Source organism: Oryx dammah, unplaced genomic scaffold (assembly GCF_014754425.2).
Source record: "Oryx dammah isolate SB20612 unplaced genomic scaffold, SCBI_Odam_1.1 HiC_scaffold_20, whole genome shotgun sequence".
NCBI classification, from domain to species: Eukaryota; Metazoa; Chordata; class Mammalia; order Artiodactyla; family Bovidae; genus Oryx; species Oryx dammah.
Genome location: NW_024070204.1, coordinates 47,323,512 through 47,337,750, shown reverse-complemented (window position 1 = coordinate 47,337,750; position 14,239 = coordinate 47,323,512). Strand labels below are relative to the sequence as shown.

The 14,239-nt window shown below is 41.0% G+C and overlaps 1 protein-coding gene across 1 annotated transcript in view; it reads left to right on the top strand.

The window, feature by feature from the left end:
- Nucleotides 1-14,239, top strand: part of CDC20B (cell division cycle 20B) — a 65,930-nt gene that overhangs the window by 50,485 nt on the left and 1,206 nt on the right. Inside the window, exons 9-11 of the mRNA XM_040262530.1 lie at nucleotides 1,221-1,446; nucleotides 6,804-6,929; nucleotides 8,036-8,153. Coding sequence (XP_040118464.1) covers nucleotides 1,221-1,446; nucleotides 6,804-6,929; nucleotides 8,036-8,153 — 470 coding nt within the window. The remainder of the gene's footprint in view (nucleotides 1-1,220; nucleotides 1,447-6,803; nucleotides 6,930-8,035; nucleotides 8,154-14,239) is intronic.

Here is a 14,239-nt window from a genome sequence, read left to right as displayed (position 1 = left end):
TTCCTTTTACAATCTACACTGTGTAAATTTAGTTTCATTATCCATGAGGAATATGAGCAAACATTTTCTTAAAATAATAGCAGCTAAAGCGTCTGCTTGTAATGCGGGAGACCTGGGTTTGATGCCTGGATCGGGAGGATCCCCTGGAGAAGGAAATGGCAACCCACTCCAGTACTCTTGCCTGGAAAATCCCATGGACGGAGGAGCTTGGTAGGCTACAGTCTATGGGGTTGCAAAGAGTTGGACACGAGTAAGCGACTTCACTTTCAAAATGTTTGGAGTACTCTGTGCCAGGAACTGTGCTAACTCTTGATGTGTATAACTGTGTTTTAATCCCTGCAATAATACTAGAAAGTGGTTTATATCCCCCGCACCCTCTTTTTTTGAGGAGTAAACTGAGACAGCAGCCTGAGGTCACATGGTTAACATAAAGGGAAGAGTCAGGCTTTGAACCAGGTGGTCTGGCTGCAGAGTCTATATAGTTCATCAGAACGCTATTCAGGGCTGAGCCTAAGTAGTTTTTAAAATATCTGACACTGGACTTTGAGAAATTTCAAGAAATAATTGTAGGCACTTATTTATTTTCTCCTTGGAGAAAACTAGTGCAGAAATCATTATCAATATCACTCATTATCTTTGAGTGATTGGACCTTTATAATCATTTGCATCCAAATTTGGATCCAGTGATTTTGAATGATATTGCAGTTTGTTGTGACTTTCAGATAGTTTTATAATCTTTTTAGATGATAGTAGAATGAACAAGTAGATCTGCAGATTAATAGAAAAAGGAAATAATACATTTCTATGCCTAACATATATATGGTATATACACCATTTCTTTGAGATAATATGAAGTATTGAATTCCAGAAAAGTAATATTTCCTGTGTCTAATACATAAACTACTATCTGGGAAAATATGATAATATTCTAAATTTATTTTCTCCATGCCTGTCTGTATCATATTAAAGCCATTGGAGATATCTATCAAAGGATATATTTTCAATATCCAGATTTGAAACTGTCAGACAAGTCTACTTAACCTATGAGAAGAATCACCCAGACAGAATACTCCATCCTTATTAAGTCAAGAAATGTCTATGTTTTGAATCTATCCTAAGGGGTTTTTCGGGAGTATGAACAATACTTCCCTTCATGTTATGCTTATGCAGCAGCAGGGCTCAAGTTCTCTGTCCTAACCTGCCCCTTTACCTCTTGGCAGTGGGTCGAGACTGGGCCGTGTTTATCATCACGACGTCCGGGTAGCCCAACACCATGTTGGAACTCTTCAACACAAACAAGCTGTGTGTGGTCTGAAGTGGGCGCCGGGTGGCAGGCTGCTTTCCAGTGGCTGTAGTGATGGACTTCTAACTATATGGCCCCATGATCCAGGTGCAAATGCACAGAGTCACCCACTAAAAGTCATACATCAATCTACAGCAGTCAAGGTAAGAAATTCAACAGTTTTGAAAGGTGTGCTTGGGCTGGTGGTTAAGCATGGGATCAGCTGGTGTAAAGGTTAGTTAAAATATAGCTTTGCTAAAGTACAAGGCAAAAGCTCTCTTGCAGAGAGCTGCTTCCTGCAAGGAGTTGCTTATATTCTTAGATGTCTTATCAGAAATACAGTGAATTGAACTAAGATATTGTCGACTACAAATTGGCACTTGCCATTGGCTCTTGCCATCTGCCTCTATAAGAATTAAATTATGTACTGCTGCAGCTGCTAATTTTCAATACCCTCTGAAGGATTTCCCTGGTGGCTCAGATGGTAAAGAATCTGCCTGCAATGTGGGAGACACAGGTTTGATCCCTAGGTCAGGAAGATCCCCTGAAGAAGGGAATGCCTACCCACTCCAGTATTCTTGCCTGGAGAATCCCATGGACAGAGGAGCCTGGCAGGCTACAGTCCACAGGATCACAAAGAGTCGGACACGACTGAAGCGACTAAGTGTAGCATGAAAGGAGTTTAGGGTGAAGAACAGAAATGAAACAGTGTGCTTGGGGAAAACAGGCAAACAGGTCTTCAGAGAGTTCAGGAGCTGATTTTTTGAGCCCAATTCTCATATCTCTCACATCTAGAAAAGCACTAAAATCCTTCATGGTCATGACTGCTCCTTGTGACTAGCAGAAACCTTCTGCAGAAAATACATGCTTGAATGCATGTACTCACCAAGATCACATATATACTGACCTTCCCTCTACCTCTTTGGAGAAGTTTCTCAGAGGTATCTGAGCTGCTGTCTCCTGGGCTATTATCCTCATTTTGCCCCACGTAAAACTTACAACTCTTCCTGCAGTGCATTTTTTTTAAGTTGACAGTAGAGTTTCTGGAAACCTGAACAAGTCAAGCCTTGTGGCATCTACTACCTGGAGAATCATAAAAACAGTCACTAGTGTAAATGTTCTCACAGGCACTGCAGACTAGCCAATTAGTGTAACGAGCAGACTTCAGATGTTGACATCTGTGTGATTCTGCTCATGATGGAGCTTCTAGTTTTGCCAAAACAGCTTGTTTGTAGTAAAAGCTAATTAGAAATAGGGTACTGAAGAGAATGATTACTAATAAATATAAAAAATACTAATATTCATCCTGTGATGAAACTGAGGTTCCTGGGCTCAGGAAAATTTCTCAGCCTCTTCAAATTAGATGCAAAATTTTGTGTTTACTGAAATAGCTCTCTTATTCAGCCCAGTAAGGGTTGTAATAGAATGGTTATTTGAAAAAGACAATTAAGGCAGGTAACCATAAGATATAGTACATATATATTGTAAATATTTAATTTCAATTTATTTTATTCAACAAATAGTTTATTTCAATTCAATTTTAATTTCAAAATTAAATTGTACATTTATTCATAATACAAGGCCAAGGTCTTTACTTTGAATGAAGATTGGCTGGTTAGAGTTCTTCACTGTCTTTCTTATATGAACTACAATCATATTTCATTGTCTGTGGTTTCTATTTATTCTGATATCTATTATTATGTAACAAATTACCCTGAGTCCTAGTGGCTGGCTTAACATAATTATTTTATTGTCTTTTATGGTTTCTGTGGGTCAGACTTTGGGAAGGGCTCTTCTGAGCAGTTCTGGCTCAGGGTCTCTCATGAGGTTGCAGTCAGACAGTGACTGAAGCTGGAAGTGCTAGGAGCCAGGACAGTGTTGGCTGGCCAGTCACCCTTCCCTCTTCATGTGGTCTCAGAGCTTCTCTACATCGTTTACCACATGGGCTTCCTTACCACGTGGCTGCCTTAAGGGAGGAGGACTTCATGGTTCAGGGCAACAGGGCCAGTGCTTCAGAGAGCAAGGTGCAAATGGCCTCGTTAGGGGAAGCACACTGACTGAAACCGCCCACCCTGGCCAGGCACCATAGCAACTGTTTGCATGAGTTGTTTTAGGACAGGAGGTCCTGGTAAGGAACACGGAACTAATAAGCCACCACCAACTGGAAGAGTTCAGGAAAGGTCAAAAGGAGACACCACAGGTCCGACTACCTCCCAGAATCCTTCTCTCTGGCATCCATCTTGGCTGAACAAGGTGTGCACCACCAGGAAGGACTCTGAGTCAGAATGATTGGCTAAAGACAACCCAGAAACTAATCCCATCACCATAGAAAAATGGATACTATGAGCCATGTGGCAGAGCAGTTCTCCTGGGTTCCCTTACCCTACTGCTCTCCACCTGGGTGCCCTTTCCCAATAAATCTCTTGTTTTGTCAGCACATGTGTCTCCTAAGACAATGCATTTCTGAGTGTTAGACAAGAGCCCAATTTCAGGCCCTGGAAGGGGTTCCCCTTCCAGCAACAGCATCACCTTTTATGACCCAATTCCAGAAGCCATGTAGTGACACTTTTGGTGCAGTCAGTTGTTTGCAAGCCAGTCCCAAGCCCTCCCAGATTCAAAGGGAGGAGAATGAGATTCTACATATTGATGGAGGATGTTGGCAAAGTTCTAGATGGGCAAGTGGGATGGGAGATTAATTTTTAATGATAAATGAGCTTAAACTGAGGATGAGATTAGTGTACTCATCTGATCCTGGTGTTGTAAAAAGTTACTACTATTTGGAAAAATTTATGTCAGCACTTCTGAAGCTTGGACTTTACCTAAAAAATAATATATTGGAAACAAAGACATATGCCAGAATATATTCGTTAGAGTATTCTTTATAAAAACAAACAATACAACTCCCTCCCCTCCCGCCCCACAACTTTCTCCAAAAAACTCAACCCAATCCAGTGCAAACCAAATGAAAATAAGAAGAAGATCAGGGAATTCCTTGTGGTATGGTGGTTAGGACTCTGTACTTCTACTGCTGGGGGCCCGGGTTTGATCCCTTGTTGGCAAACTAAGATCCCACAAGCTGTACGTGGTGTAGCCAAAAAAATATTGCCATTTGGAACCAAAAACAAATGAAAAAAATCAACCTGAGTGTAGCATTAGAACAAACATTAATTAGAGTATAATAACATGATAGAATAGTGTGGGATAATTAAAAATTATAATTTTGAAAAATATGTTAAACATGGGAAACCATATTGTTGTAGCCATGCATTCCAGGAAACAAACTCACTGAGAAGGACAATGCAGATAGTGGAGTACAGTTTACTGAAGAATCTAAGCTACTCCATTTTGTTAACAGAAAAACTCCATTTTGTAAGGTTCCGGGAAAAGAGCCTTTGGAAATCCAAGAGCCTTTGGAAATCCCCTGACCTCACCCCACTGCCCACAAGCCAATCCGACCCCAGACCAAAATCTCCTGACTTAACGCTCAGGAACTTGTGGTCTACCTAGACAATAGGGACCAATCAAGAAGCAACACACAACCATTCGAAAGAAAGTGACCAATCAGACGTCCCCCTACCTAGAAATCCTTTTTTCCATGTGTACTCCCTATATAAGCAATGTAATCCAAGACCCGGGGCTCCTCCCTATAGCTGGGTCTATATCTGTGGGAGCCCCAGCTTGAGCTTGGTAATAAAAACTCTCTTGCTTTTGCATCAGATATCGGCTCCCTGGTGGTCTTTGGGAGATTTCGCGACTTGGGCATAACATTTATTACACCGGCGGGCCCAAGGCAGAGTCTCCTCTTAGCCAAGGACCCCAGCCGTAATTTGTGAAAATCTTTTATACCCCGTGTGTATGTGTCTGAACCTACCACTCCAAATTCCTTGAGACTTACATAAACCAAGGAAAATACAATCCCAATAACCCCATCATTCACGTGCTGTGTGCTCATACAGTCAAACAATTAGCCACTAATCAATAAACCTGAGGTAACATTCTGATAGATACATAAAAATTTATGGCCTGTCTGGAGAAAGGGGTGATTAGTGTATGTTTTCTCTTAGGTGATGAGTAACCTAGACATGATCTTCAAGGTTCCCTGGTCTGGAGGGGGTCTTATCCTTCTGTTGTTTTCATAGGCACTAAACACAGAGTTCAGAGCCCATTGGAAAGGTGGCTGAGCATGATCAGCATGAACAGGCCTAAGATGGAGTCCAGGCCCTATGAATTCCTTCTTCAGTATAAGTGAAAACATCAGAATTAGCAATAGTAATTTATAACTTAAGAACAGGCAATTTTATTTTCTAAACTGTATTAGTGAGAGGGTTAACAGCCTTGGTAGGAAGGCCAGAGGTCCCCAGGTGGCAACTGCAAGTGGCAGAAGTTTTTTTTTTTTCTTTTCTTTTCTCTTCTAATCCTGTCTTGTCATGGCAACACCTGGTTCAACCTGAACTTAACTTTTCTCAAGCCTTGAGCTAAACAATGTGATTTTTCTTATGGAAATGTTAACATAGCTTTTCTTAAGCTATGTTAATGAAACTAGGTATTTGCCTTGGAATCTGCCTTTCTTCAAATTGGTTCGCCTAAGACTCTAACCTTGAATTGATAATAGATCAACAAACCAGTACCTCTTACTCATGGAAATGTTCTCTTAAGCTATGTTAAGGAAACTATGTATTTGCTTGGAAATCTGCCTTTCTTCAAGATTCATGTCAATTGCTTTATGACTGGGGATGACTCACTTTGTGTCAGTGCTATCTCAAATGCAAGTTGTGGGAGAGGGGCCTGGTGCAGCTCTCTCAGTTTTGAGGTGTTCCTTTACCCGATTAGCAAGTTGCTAACAGGTACAAAACGCCTTGCTAAAAGCTAGCAAGGGGGCACTGTTTCTGTCCCCTTCTGATGTTTATATCAGAAGCTTTCTCTATCTATTTTATACTTCAATAAAGCTTTGTTACACAAAAGCTCTAAGTGATCAAGCCTTGTCTCTGGCCCTGGTTCGAATCCCTCTCTTCCAGAAGACACGAATTCTGGTGTTGTTCATAGCTCGTAACAACCTTTCATTAGGATTTGAAACATAAGATTTTTTGTGTTGCGAGCAAGCAGGTATAGCTCTCCGTTCTCTTCTGTTCTCTTCTCTGACCTAGAACCTAAGGACACAGGTAGACAAACCAGAGGAAGACTGCATTTTGTAATCAGATTCTAGAGGTACATGTCAAATATTTTAGCAGCAGATTTTTTGCCCCAGAGGATATGTTGAATGTAGCTTTTCAAACATATTGTGTAATTTTTCTGTTTGAAATACTTGCACTTGTTACCTAAATTTGAAGAAGACAACAATAGGTGATTTCTAGTCCATGAGAAGTAAGCTCTGGAGAGGGCAGTAGCTCTTGCCTTTGGATCATAGGTTCTGGAGATCTGCCATCGGGGCAGATGTCTGGAACTTCTGGTTATCTGTGTGCATCTCAATCATGAGTTCACCTCCAAAGCTGACCTGCCTGTGTGATTATTTGGAACTTTAAAGGCCATTGATTGGTGTCCCTGGCAGACTGAAGTCCTTGCTGTTGGAGGAGGAATGAAGGATGGACGCTTACACATCCTGGACATAAATACTGGGCAAAGCATCCAGACCCCAAGCACAGACTCACAGGTAAATGTCTTTTCTGGAGTTCACCTTCATTCTGATCTTCTAGAATCTTGTGAAACTAATATATGATAGAGCATAGGACCCAAACACACCTCTCTTTAGCTGCTGAGTCTGTAGGAGTTTCAGCTCCTAAGAGTTTCCTTTTGTAAAACCTTTTTCACCTGTGAGTTGCAAGTTAATTTAACTTGTGTACTCATTTTTTTTTTTTTTTTTCATTTTCTTTCTCAGCTCTGCTTTAACTGTGAAAATTGGGAGCAGTCTGACTGGACAGTGATCATGCTGTTGTCGTTCAGTTGCTAAGTTGTATCTGACTCTGCAACCCCAAGGACCACAGCACACCAGACTTCCCTGTCCATCACTAACTCCCTGAGTTTCCTCAAACTCATGTCCTTTGAGTTGATCATGCCATCCAACCATCTCATCCTCTGTCGTCCCCTTCTCCTCCTGCCTCAGTCTTTCCCAGCATCAGGATCTTTTCTAATGAGTCAGTTCTTTGCATCAGGTGGCCAAAGTACTGGAGCTTCAGCTTCAGCATCAGTCCTTCCAATGAATATTCAGGGTTGATTTCTTTTAGGATTGACTGGTTTAATCTCCTTGCAGTCCAAGGGTCTCTTAAGAGTCTTCTCCAGCACCACAATTCGAAAACATCAATTCTTCGATGTTCAGCCTTCTTTATGGTCAACTGTCACATCCACACATGACTACTGGATAAACCATAGGTTTGACTATATGGACCTTTGTCGGCAAAGTGACGCCTCTGCTTTTTAACACACTGTCTTGTTTTGTCATAGCTTTACTTCCAAGGAGCAAGTGTCTTTTCATTTAATGGCTGCAGTCACTGACTGCAGTGACTTTGGAGCTCAAGAAAATAAAATAATCATAGTCCACTTCAATTCATAGGTTCATTGTGCCTAAGTCTCTTTGTATATTTAGTTTTTTGTTGCTTTGGGATAAACTTACCTGGAACTAACGTAATTCCTCTAATACCCTAACCCTATATGTAGACTGGAAGTAGGTGTGGACAGAACATACTGCCTAAACTTAGTTTAAAATGCATTCAATGAGTCAGAAATTGCCATAATTCTATATTTTGGGGGTCATTATTACAGATTTGTTCCCTAACCTGGCTACCTAAGACAAAGGAGATCGCAACTGGCCAAGGTTCTCCCAAGAATGATGTGACTGTGTGGAACTGTCCTGGTCTGGCCAGGTCACGTGGATTTTTTGGTAAGTACATAAGTAGGTAAAATGACATGTATCTATTGCATAGTGAGCTGTTATTGGTGGAAAAAGCTATGAATGGAAGATTTTCTTCTTCCAGTTCTTTGAAGTATATATTTTATTAGGGGGAAAAACCCTACTTACCACACCTCAGGGATAGATGAGTGTTTCTGAATTTGACTAAGATTGTTCATCACTTATAATGGTCATTTTTTTTTGCATACGTGTAGGGATAACGAAGTGATAATTGTGGACAGTTTTCAAACTGTGTTTCTGAACTCTGGAGTTAGCATTGTAACTCATTTTACCCTATTTGGAAGAAAAACCAGCCGTGCTAAAATGTGTGGAAGATAAGAAAATATGCAAAGGGTGAGATATTATTCTATGTGGGGAGACCATTCCAGAGCATGAGATTCTGGGAGAGCCTCTGCTCTTTCAAGACAGACTGATATTGTTTCCTGGTGTGGATCTGTAAACACTTACTGGCTACTTCTTGAGAGCAAGACCTCACGATGGAGAACAAGACTTGGACCTTGTTCTCAAGAGTCTTAAATTATCTTTGGGTGCAATCTGAAATATTAAGGGAGGCTGAGCAAAATAGAAGTGTTGGCTGTTGAAGGAGCAGGGCACTGACCTCCAGTCTCTTGTAGACCCCTGATTATATATTCTGTCTTCTTCCTCTTGCCACTCAACTCATTTTCTGATCATCCCTCAAATGTATTTATCAACATTTATTTATTAATATTAAGCATCTGTTATGTACCAGGCAATTTTGATGCTGCTGGGCATACACAGGTGAACCAGACAGACAATATCCTTGCCCTCATGGAGCCTATACTTCTGTGGGAGAAGATAGACAAAAGTCCAATATATACGATATTAGGTGGTGATGATGCCATGACTCTCTGGAGATTCTGGGAATGTTATTTGGCAATGACAAAACACCTCAACAGAGAGTCTTCTTGCTTCTGCTGCTCATCCTGGCTAGAGCTCTGGTTAGCCTCAAAATAACTTTCTATCCTTCAGCTGTTATACTGTGTGACTTGGTGAATAAAAATACAGACAGCTCTTGACAGAGCCATATCAGTGCCAGAATGAGTGTAGGAGAAGCATGAGGTGGTCCTTGGCATATATTAATTACTATTAATCAGACCTTTTTAGTTTAGGGAAACATATAAAATCAAGCCTTAAAACTTAGGTGGGAGTACTGATAGATAACTTTTGCATGAATTTGCTGATGCTCAGAATAAATAAGGTATTAGTGCTTTTATTATTTTTTCATTTCTCTGATCATAATAAGTTATACTTTTTAGTTTTAATGATTTGTGAACTTTTAAAATATTAGACAGCAGGGAGTATTTTTAACCCTTCCTCCTTCCTTTAAGTCGCTTCAGTCGTGTCCAACTCTGTGTGATCCCATAGACGACAGCCCACCAGGCTCCCTCATCCCTGGGATTCTCCAGGCAAGAACACTGGAGTGGGTTGCCATTTCCTTCTCCAATGCATGAAAGTGAAAAGTGAAAGTGAAGTTGCTCAGTCGTGTCTGACTCTTAGTGACCCCATGGACTATAGCCTACAGGCTCCTCCATCCATGGGATTTTCCAGGCAAGAGTACTGGAGTGGGGTGCCATTGTCTTCTCTCAATGTTTTTGGTTAGAGAAGATGCAGTTAATTTTGAACTTTTACACTAATTTTCATCTCTAACTCAGTAGTTTCTTCTGTGTACAATATTTCCCTAAAGTATTTAGCAGGAAGATTGTTTTACAAATACACATCATGTGGTCAGATAAATTTGGAAATTCTGAGTTAAATGAGAACAATTTTTCTTTCTTAATGATGTTTCAAAGCCTTTAATATATTACATGTGTTGGGAATCTCCAAGAGGAATCATTTGGTGTTTCCAAGCCAGGCTTCGGGAATATGTGAACTGTGAACTTCCAGATGTTCAAGCTGGTTTTACAAAAGGCAGAGGAACCAGAGATCAAATTGCCAACATCCACTGGATCATGGAAAAAGCAAGAGAGTTCCAGAAAAACATCTGCTTTATTGACTACGCCAAAGCCTTTGACTGCGTGGATCACAATAAACTGTGGAAAATTCTGAAAGAGATGGGAATACCAGACCACCTGACCTGCCTCTTGAGAAACCCATATTCAGGTCAGGAAGCAACAGTTAGAACTGGACATGGAACAACAGACTAGTTCCAAATAGGAAAAGGAGTACGTCAAGGCTATATATTGTCACCCTGCTTATTTAACTTCTATGCAGAGTACATCATGAGAAATGCTGGGCTGGAAGAAGCACAAGCTGGAATCAAGATTGCCGGGAGAAATATCAATAACCTCAGATATGCAGATGACACCACCCTTAAGGCAGAAAGTGAAGAGGAGCTAAAGAGCCTCTTGATGAAAGTGAAAGAGGAGAGTGAAAAAGTTGGCTTAAATCTCAACATTCAGAAAACGAAGATCATGGCATCTGGTCCCATCACTTCATGGGAAATAGATGGGGAAACAGTAGAAACAGTGTCAGACTTTATTTTCTTGGGCTCCAAAATCACTGCAAATGGTGACTGCAGCCATGAAATTAAAAGACGCTTACTTCTTGGAAGGAAAGTTATGACCAACCTAGATAGCATATTGGAGAAGGAACCTAGATAGCATATTGGAGAAGGCAATGGCACCCCACTCCAGTACTCTTGCCTGGAAAACCTATGGACCGAGGAGCCTGGTAGGCTGCAGTCCATGGGGTCGCTAAGAGTCTGACACGACTGAGTGACTTTGCTTTCACTTTTCACATTCATGCATTGGAGAAGGAAATGACAACCCACTCCAGTGTTTTTGCCTGGAGAATCCCAGGGACAAGGGAGCCTGGTGGGCTGCCATCTGGGGTCACACAGAGTCGGACACGACTGAAGTGACTTAGCAGCAGCAGCAGCAGCAGATAGCATATTAAAAAGCAGAGATATTACATTGCCAACAAAGGTCCGTCTAGTCAAGGCTATGGTTTTTCCAGTGGTCATGTATGAATGTGAGAGTTGGACTTTGAAGAAAGCTGAGCACTGAAGAATTGATGCTTTTGAACTGTGGTGTTGGAGAAGACTCTTGAGAATCCCTTGGACTGCAAGGAGATCCAACCAGTCTATCCTAAAGGAGACAAGTCCTGGGTGTTCACTGGAAAGACTGATGCTGAGGCTGAAACTCCAATACTTTGGCCACCTCATGTGAAGAGTTGACTCATTGGAAAAGACCCTGATGCTGGGAGGGATTGGAAGCAGGAGGAGAAGGGGACAACAGAGGATGAGATGGCTGGATGGCATCACCGACTTGATGCACATGAGTTTGGGTGAACTCCGGGAGTTGGTGATGGACAGGGAGGCCTGGTGTGCTGCGATTCATGGGGTTGCAAAGAGTCGGACACGACTGAGTGACTGAGCTGAACTGAACTGAAGTTCTTTGGGAAATCTTTGTATGGGAACATCTCAAGGTCTTGCTCCATGAACACCCTTCAGTGGGCAATGCCACATGGTGTGGGGCTGCTGAGGTCTCCAGCTTCTATGTGTTTTTACTGTGAATCAGTATTTCCATCATGGGTCAAGATCAGCATTGAAAAAAAAGAAGTAGAATGGTATAGAATGGAAAAATGGAAAAGTAGGTTTTATTTTATGAAACTTTTTTCACTGTCATCAGTATATTTCCATGTCTATGGGGTCATCACATAAAATGTAGTTTTGACAATGAATTGTGGTCAAAAGCTGGAAAGAAGCTATTTTCAATTATGGTTATGCTTTTAGTAATTCTCATCCTGTTACCCACAGTCATAATTCTCTGGAGGAAAATTTTAGTTAAAGAGGTTCTCATCCACCTGACTATAGAAGAAAGATGCCTTATAATTTCCCCTCCAACCCACCCCCCCCCCCCGCCACCACCCCCCCACGCCCTCTGCCCTGCCAAGGCTGTAATTTCTAAGCTTTGAAACAGTGATAGCTGACTCTTTAGCTTATAAGTGAGATCTGGCCTTTGACTAAGTTCCATCAGTCCATCACACATGCGTCAGTACATGGGCTCCTTTATGGATGTTGCTGCATAAAGAAAACCAACCTTTCAATGCCTCCAGTGACAGTAGTACTCTTGGAATGTGGGGATGTAAATTCTAAACAAGACCTTCATCTGAAATAAGGTGGCATTTCCTTCTATCTAGTAAACTAAGATTGTCATGAATGTGAAAGAAGTATTTCAAGAATGCTTTTGTTTCCATCCAAAGGCCATTTTCCTAACAAGTTCTGGAAGTAGCTGTCCATCTTTTAAGTCAAGATATTTTTCAAAGTCTGTTCTATAAAAGATTTGGACTTTCCCCCTGTTATTTCTTTTTCCACTTTCTCTCCCTTCTTCCTTTTCATCTTAATGCACATAATAAAGAATGCATGAGTATTTACCACTGATTATATTTATTGAATAGAATTTTCTTTTTAGGTTTAATTTTAAAGCATTGGTATAATAATCTGTATTTTCCTAACTAAACTAAGTTGTTTTTCATTTATATGGCATGTGTGTGTGTGTGTGTTTGTGTACTCAGTCCTATCTGACTCTTTGTGGCCCCATGGGCTGCAACATGCCAGGTTCCTCTATGTTTTACTATCTCCCAGAGTTTGCTCAGATTCATGTCCCTTGAGACAGTGATGACATCTAACCATCTCATCCTCTGCCACCCCTTCTCCTTTTGTCTTCAATCTTTCCCAGCTTAATAATGGATACTGGCCTTTAATAGAAAAAGAAACTCTTTTTTATGCTGGGTTTGGAGCATGGTAAACAGTTAAAGCTTTGAACTGGATTCTGGTTCTGGCTCTGTCATTAACCAGCTGTGTGACCTTGAACAAAGCGTTTGATATTCTTAAAGTTTTTCTTCAACTCTAAATTAAAAGCATGGCATTATATCAATGAATTAAAACATTTTTTATGCACCAACATGCCGAGGGCCAATCCCGTGTCCTTGGGGGCGTGTCTCTGTGTGTGTTGTGTTTGTCTGTGTATGCATGAAGGAGAGCCCTGGGAGTTCTGTGTGTAGGTGGAAAAAGCCCTAAGTGTCTAAGAAATGTCTCCTTTAGGAGTGGAATAGTGTAGCTACACTCTTTGCTGTTGAGAATCTTATGTCAAGAGAACAAGATTATTTCTGAAATTCCAGCTCTCAATTGAATTGTAAGTTGTACTGCTCTATGAGGGGGTGACCACCCATCTCATTTGATTTTATTTGTGCACCCAAATGCCTACCCACTCAGAAACATATCCCTTACTTCTTTACTACTTTGTCCTAGTCCCAGCTTTCTTTCATGGAGTCAGCTTTGTCTATTTCTGTGTAAAGTTTTTATCATGAAAGTCATTGTTGGATTAGGATAGGTTTTGCAAAATTTTTTCTGAGGAACATTAATCCTTTAAGATGCTCAAGTCAAAAGGACCAAGTTTCAGAACTGCTGCCTATTATAGCCTCTTCTCCCAAATATTTATAATGCTTATGAAAGTGTTAGTCTCTCAGTTGTGTCCAACTCTGCAATGCTATGGACTGTAACTCACCAGGCTCCTCTGTCCATGAAATTCTCCAGGCAAGAATACTGGAGTGGATTGCCATTTCCTCCTTCAGGGGATCGTCCCGAACCAGGGATCAAACCTGGGTCTCCTGCATTAATTACAGACAGATTCTTTACCTACTGAGCCACTAGGGAAGCAATATAATGCATATAGCCATTTTGAAATAAGGAATCCTGTTTAATTTCCTTAACTTGGAGCTCCCAAATTAACATGATCATTAAAGACTCTTTTCATTTTTAAATACCTAACAACCTCATATAAAACTTTTGTCCCACAGAATGTCCTTTGAGAAATGCTCAGTTGGATAACAGAAAGAGGGGTATTGTTCTCAGAATTTCACACAAAGGGCTCATGTTTGCTTTGTGGGACAGATTTTTGTATCTTTTTCCATTAAGCTGCATGAGTTTATTTGATTAGCTTGTTGAAACCAAGATCCTAAAGGGATCACTTTCAAGGGAGGATAAGAAGAGGGATGGGGTGTGTGGTAGGAACATGGCCAAGAGAATTCCTGGG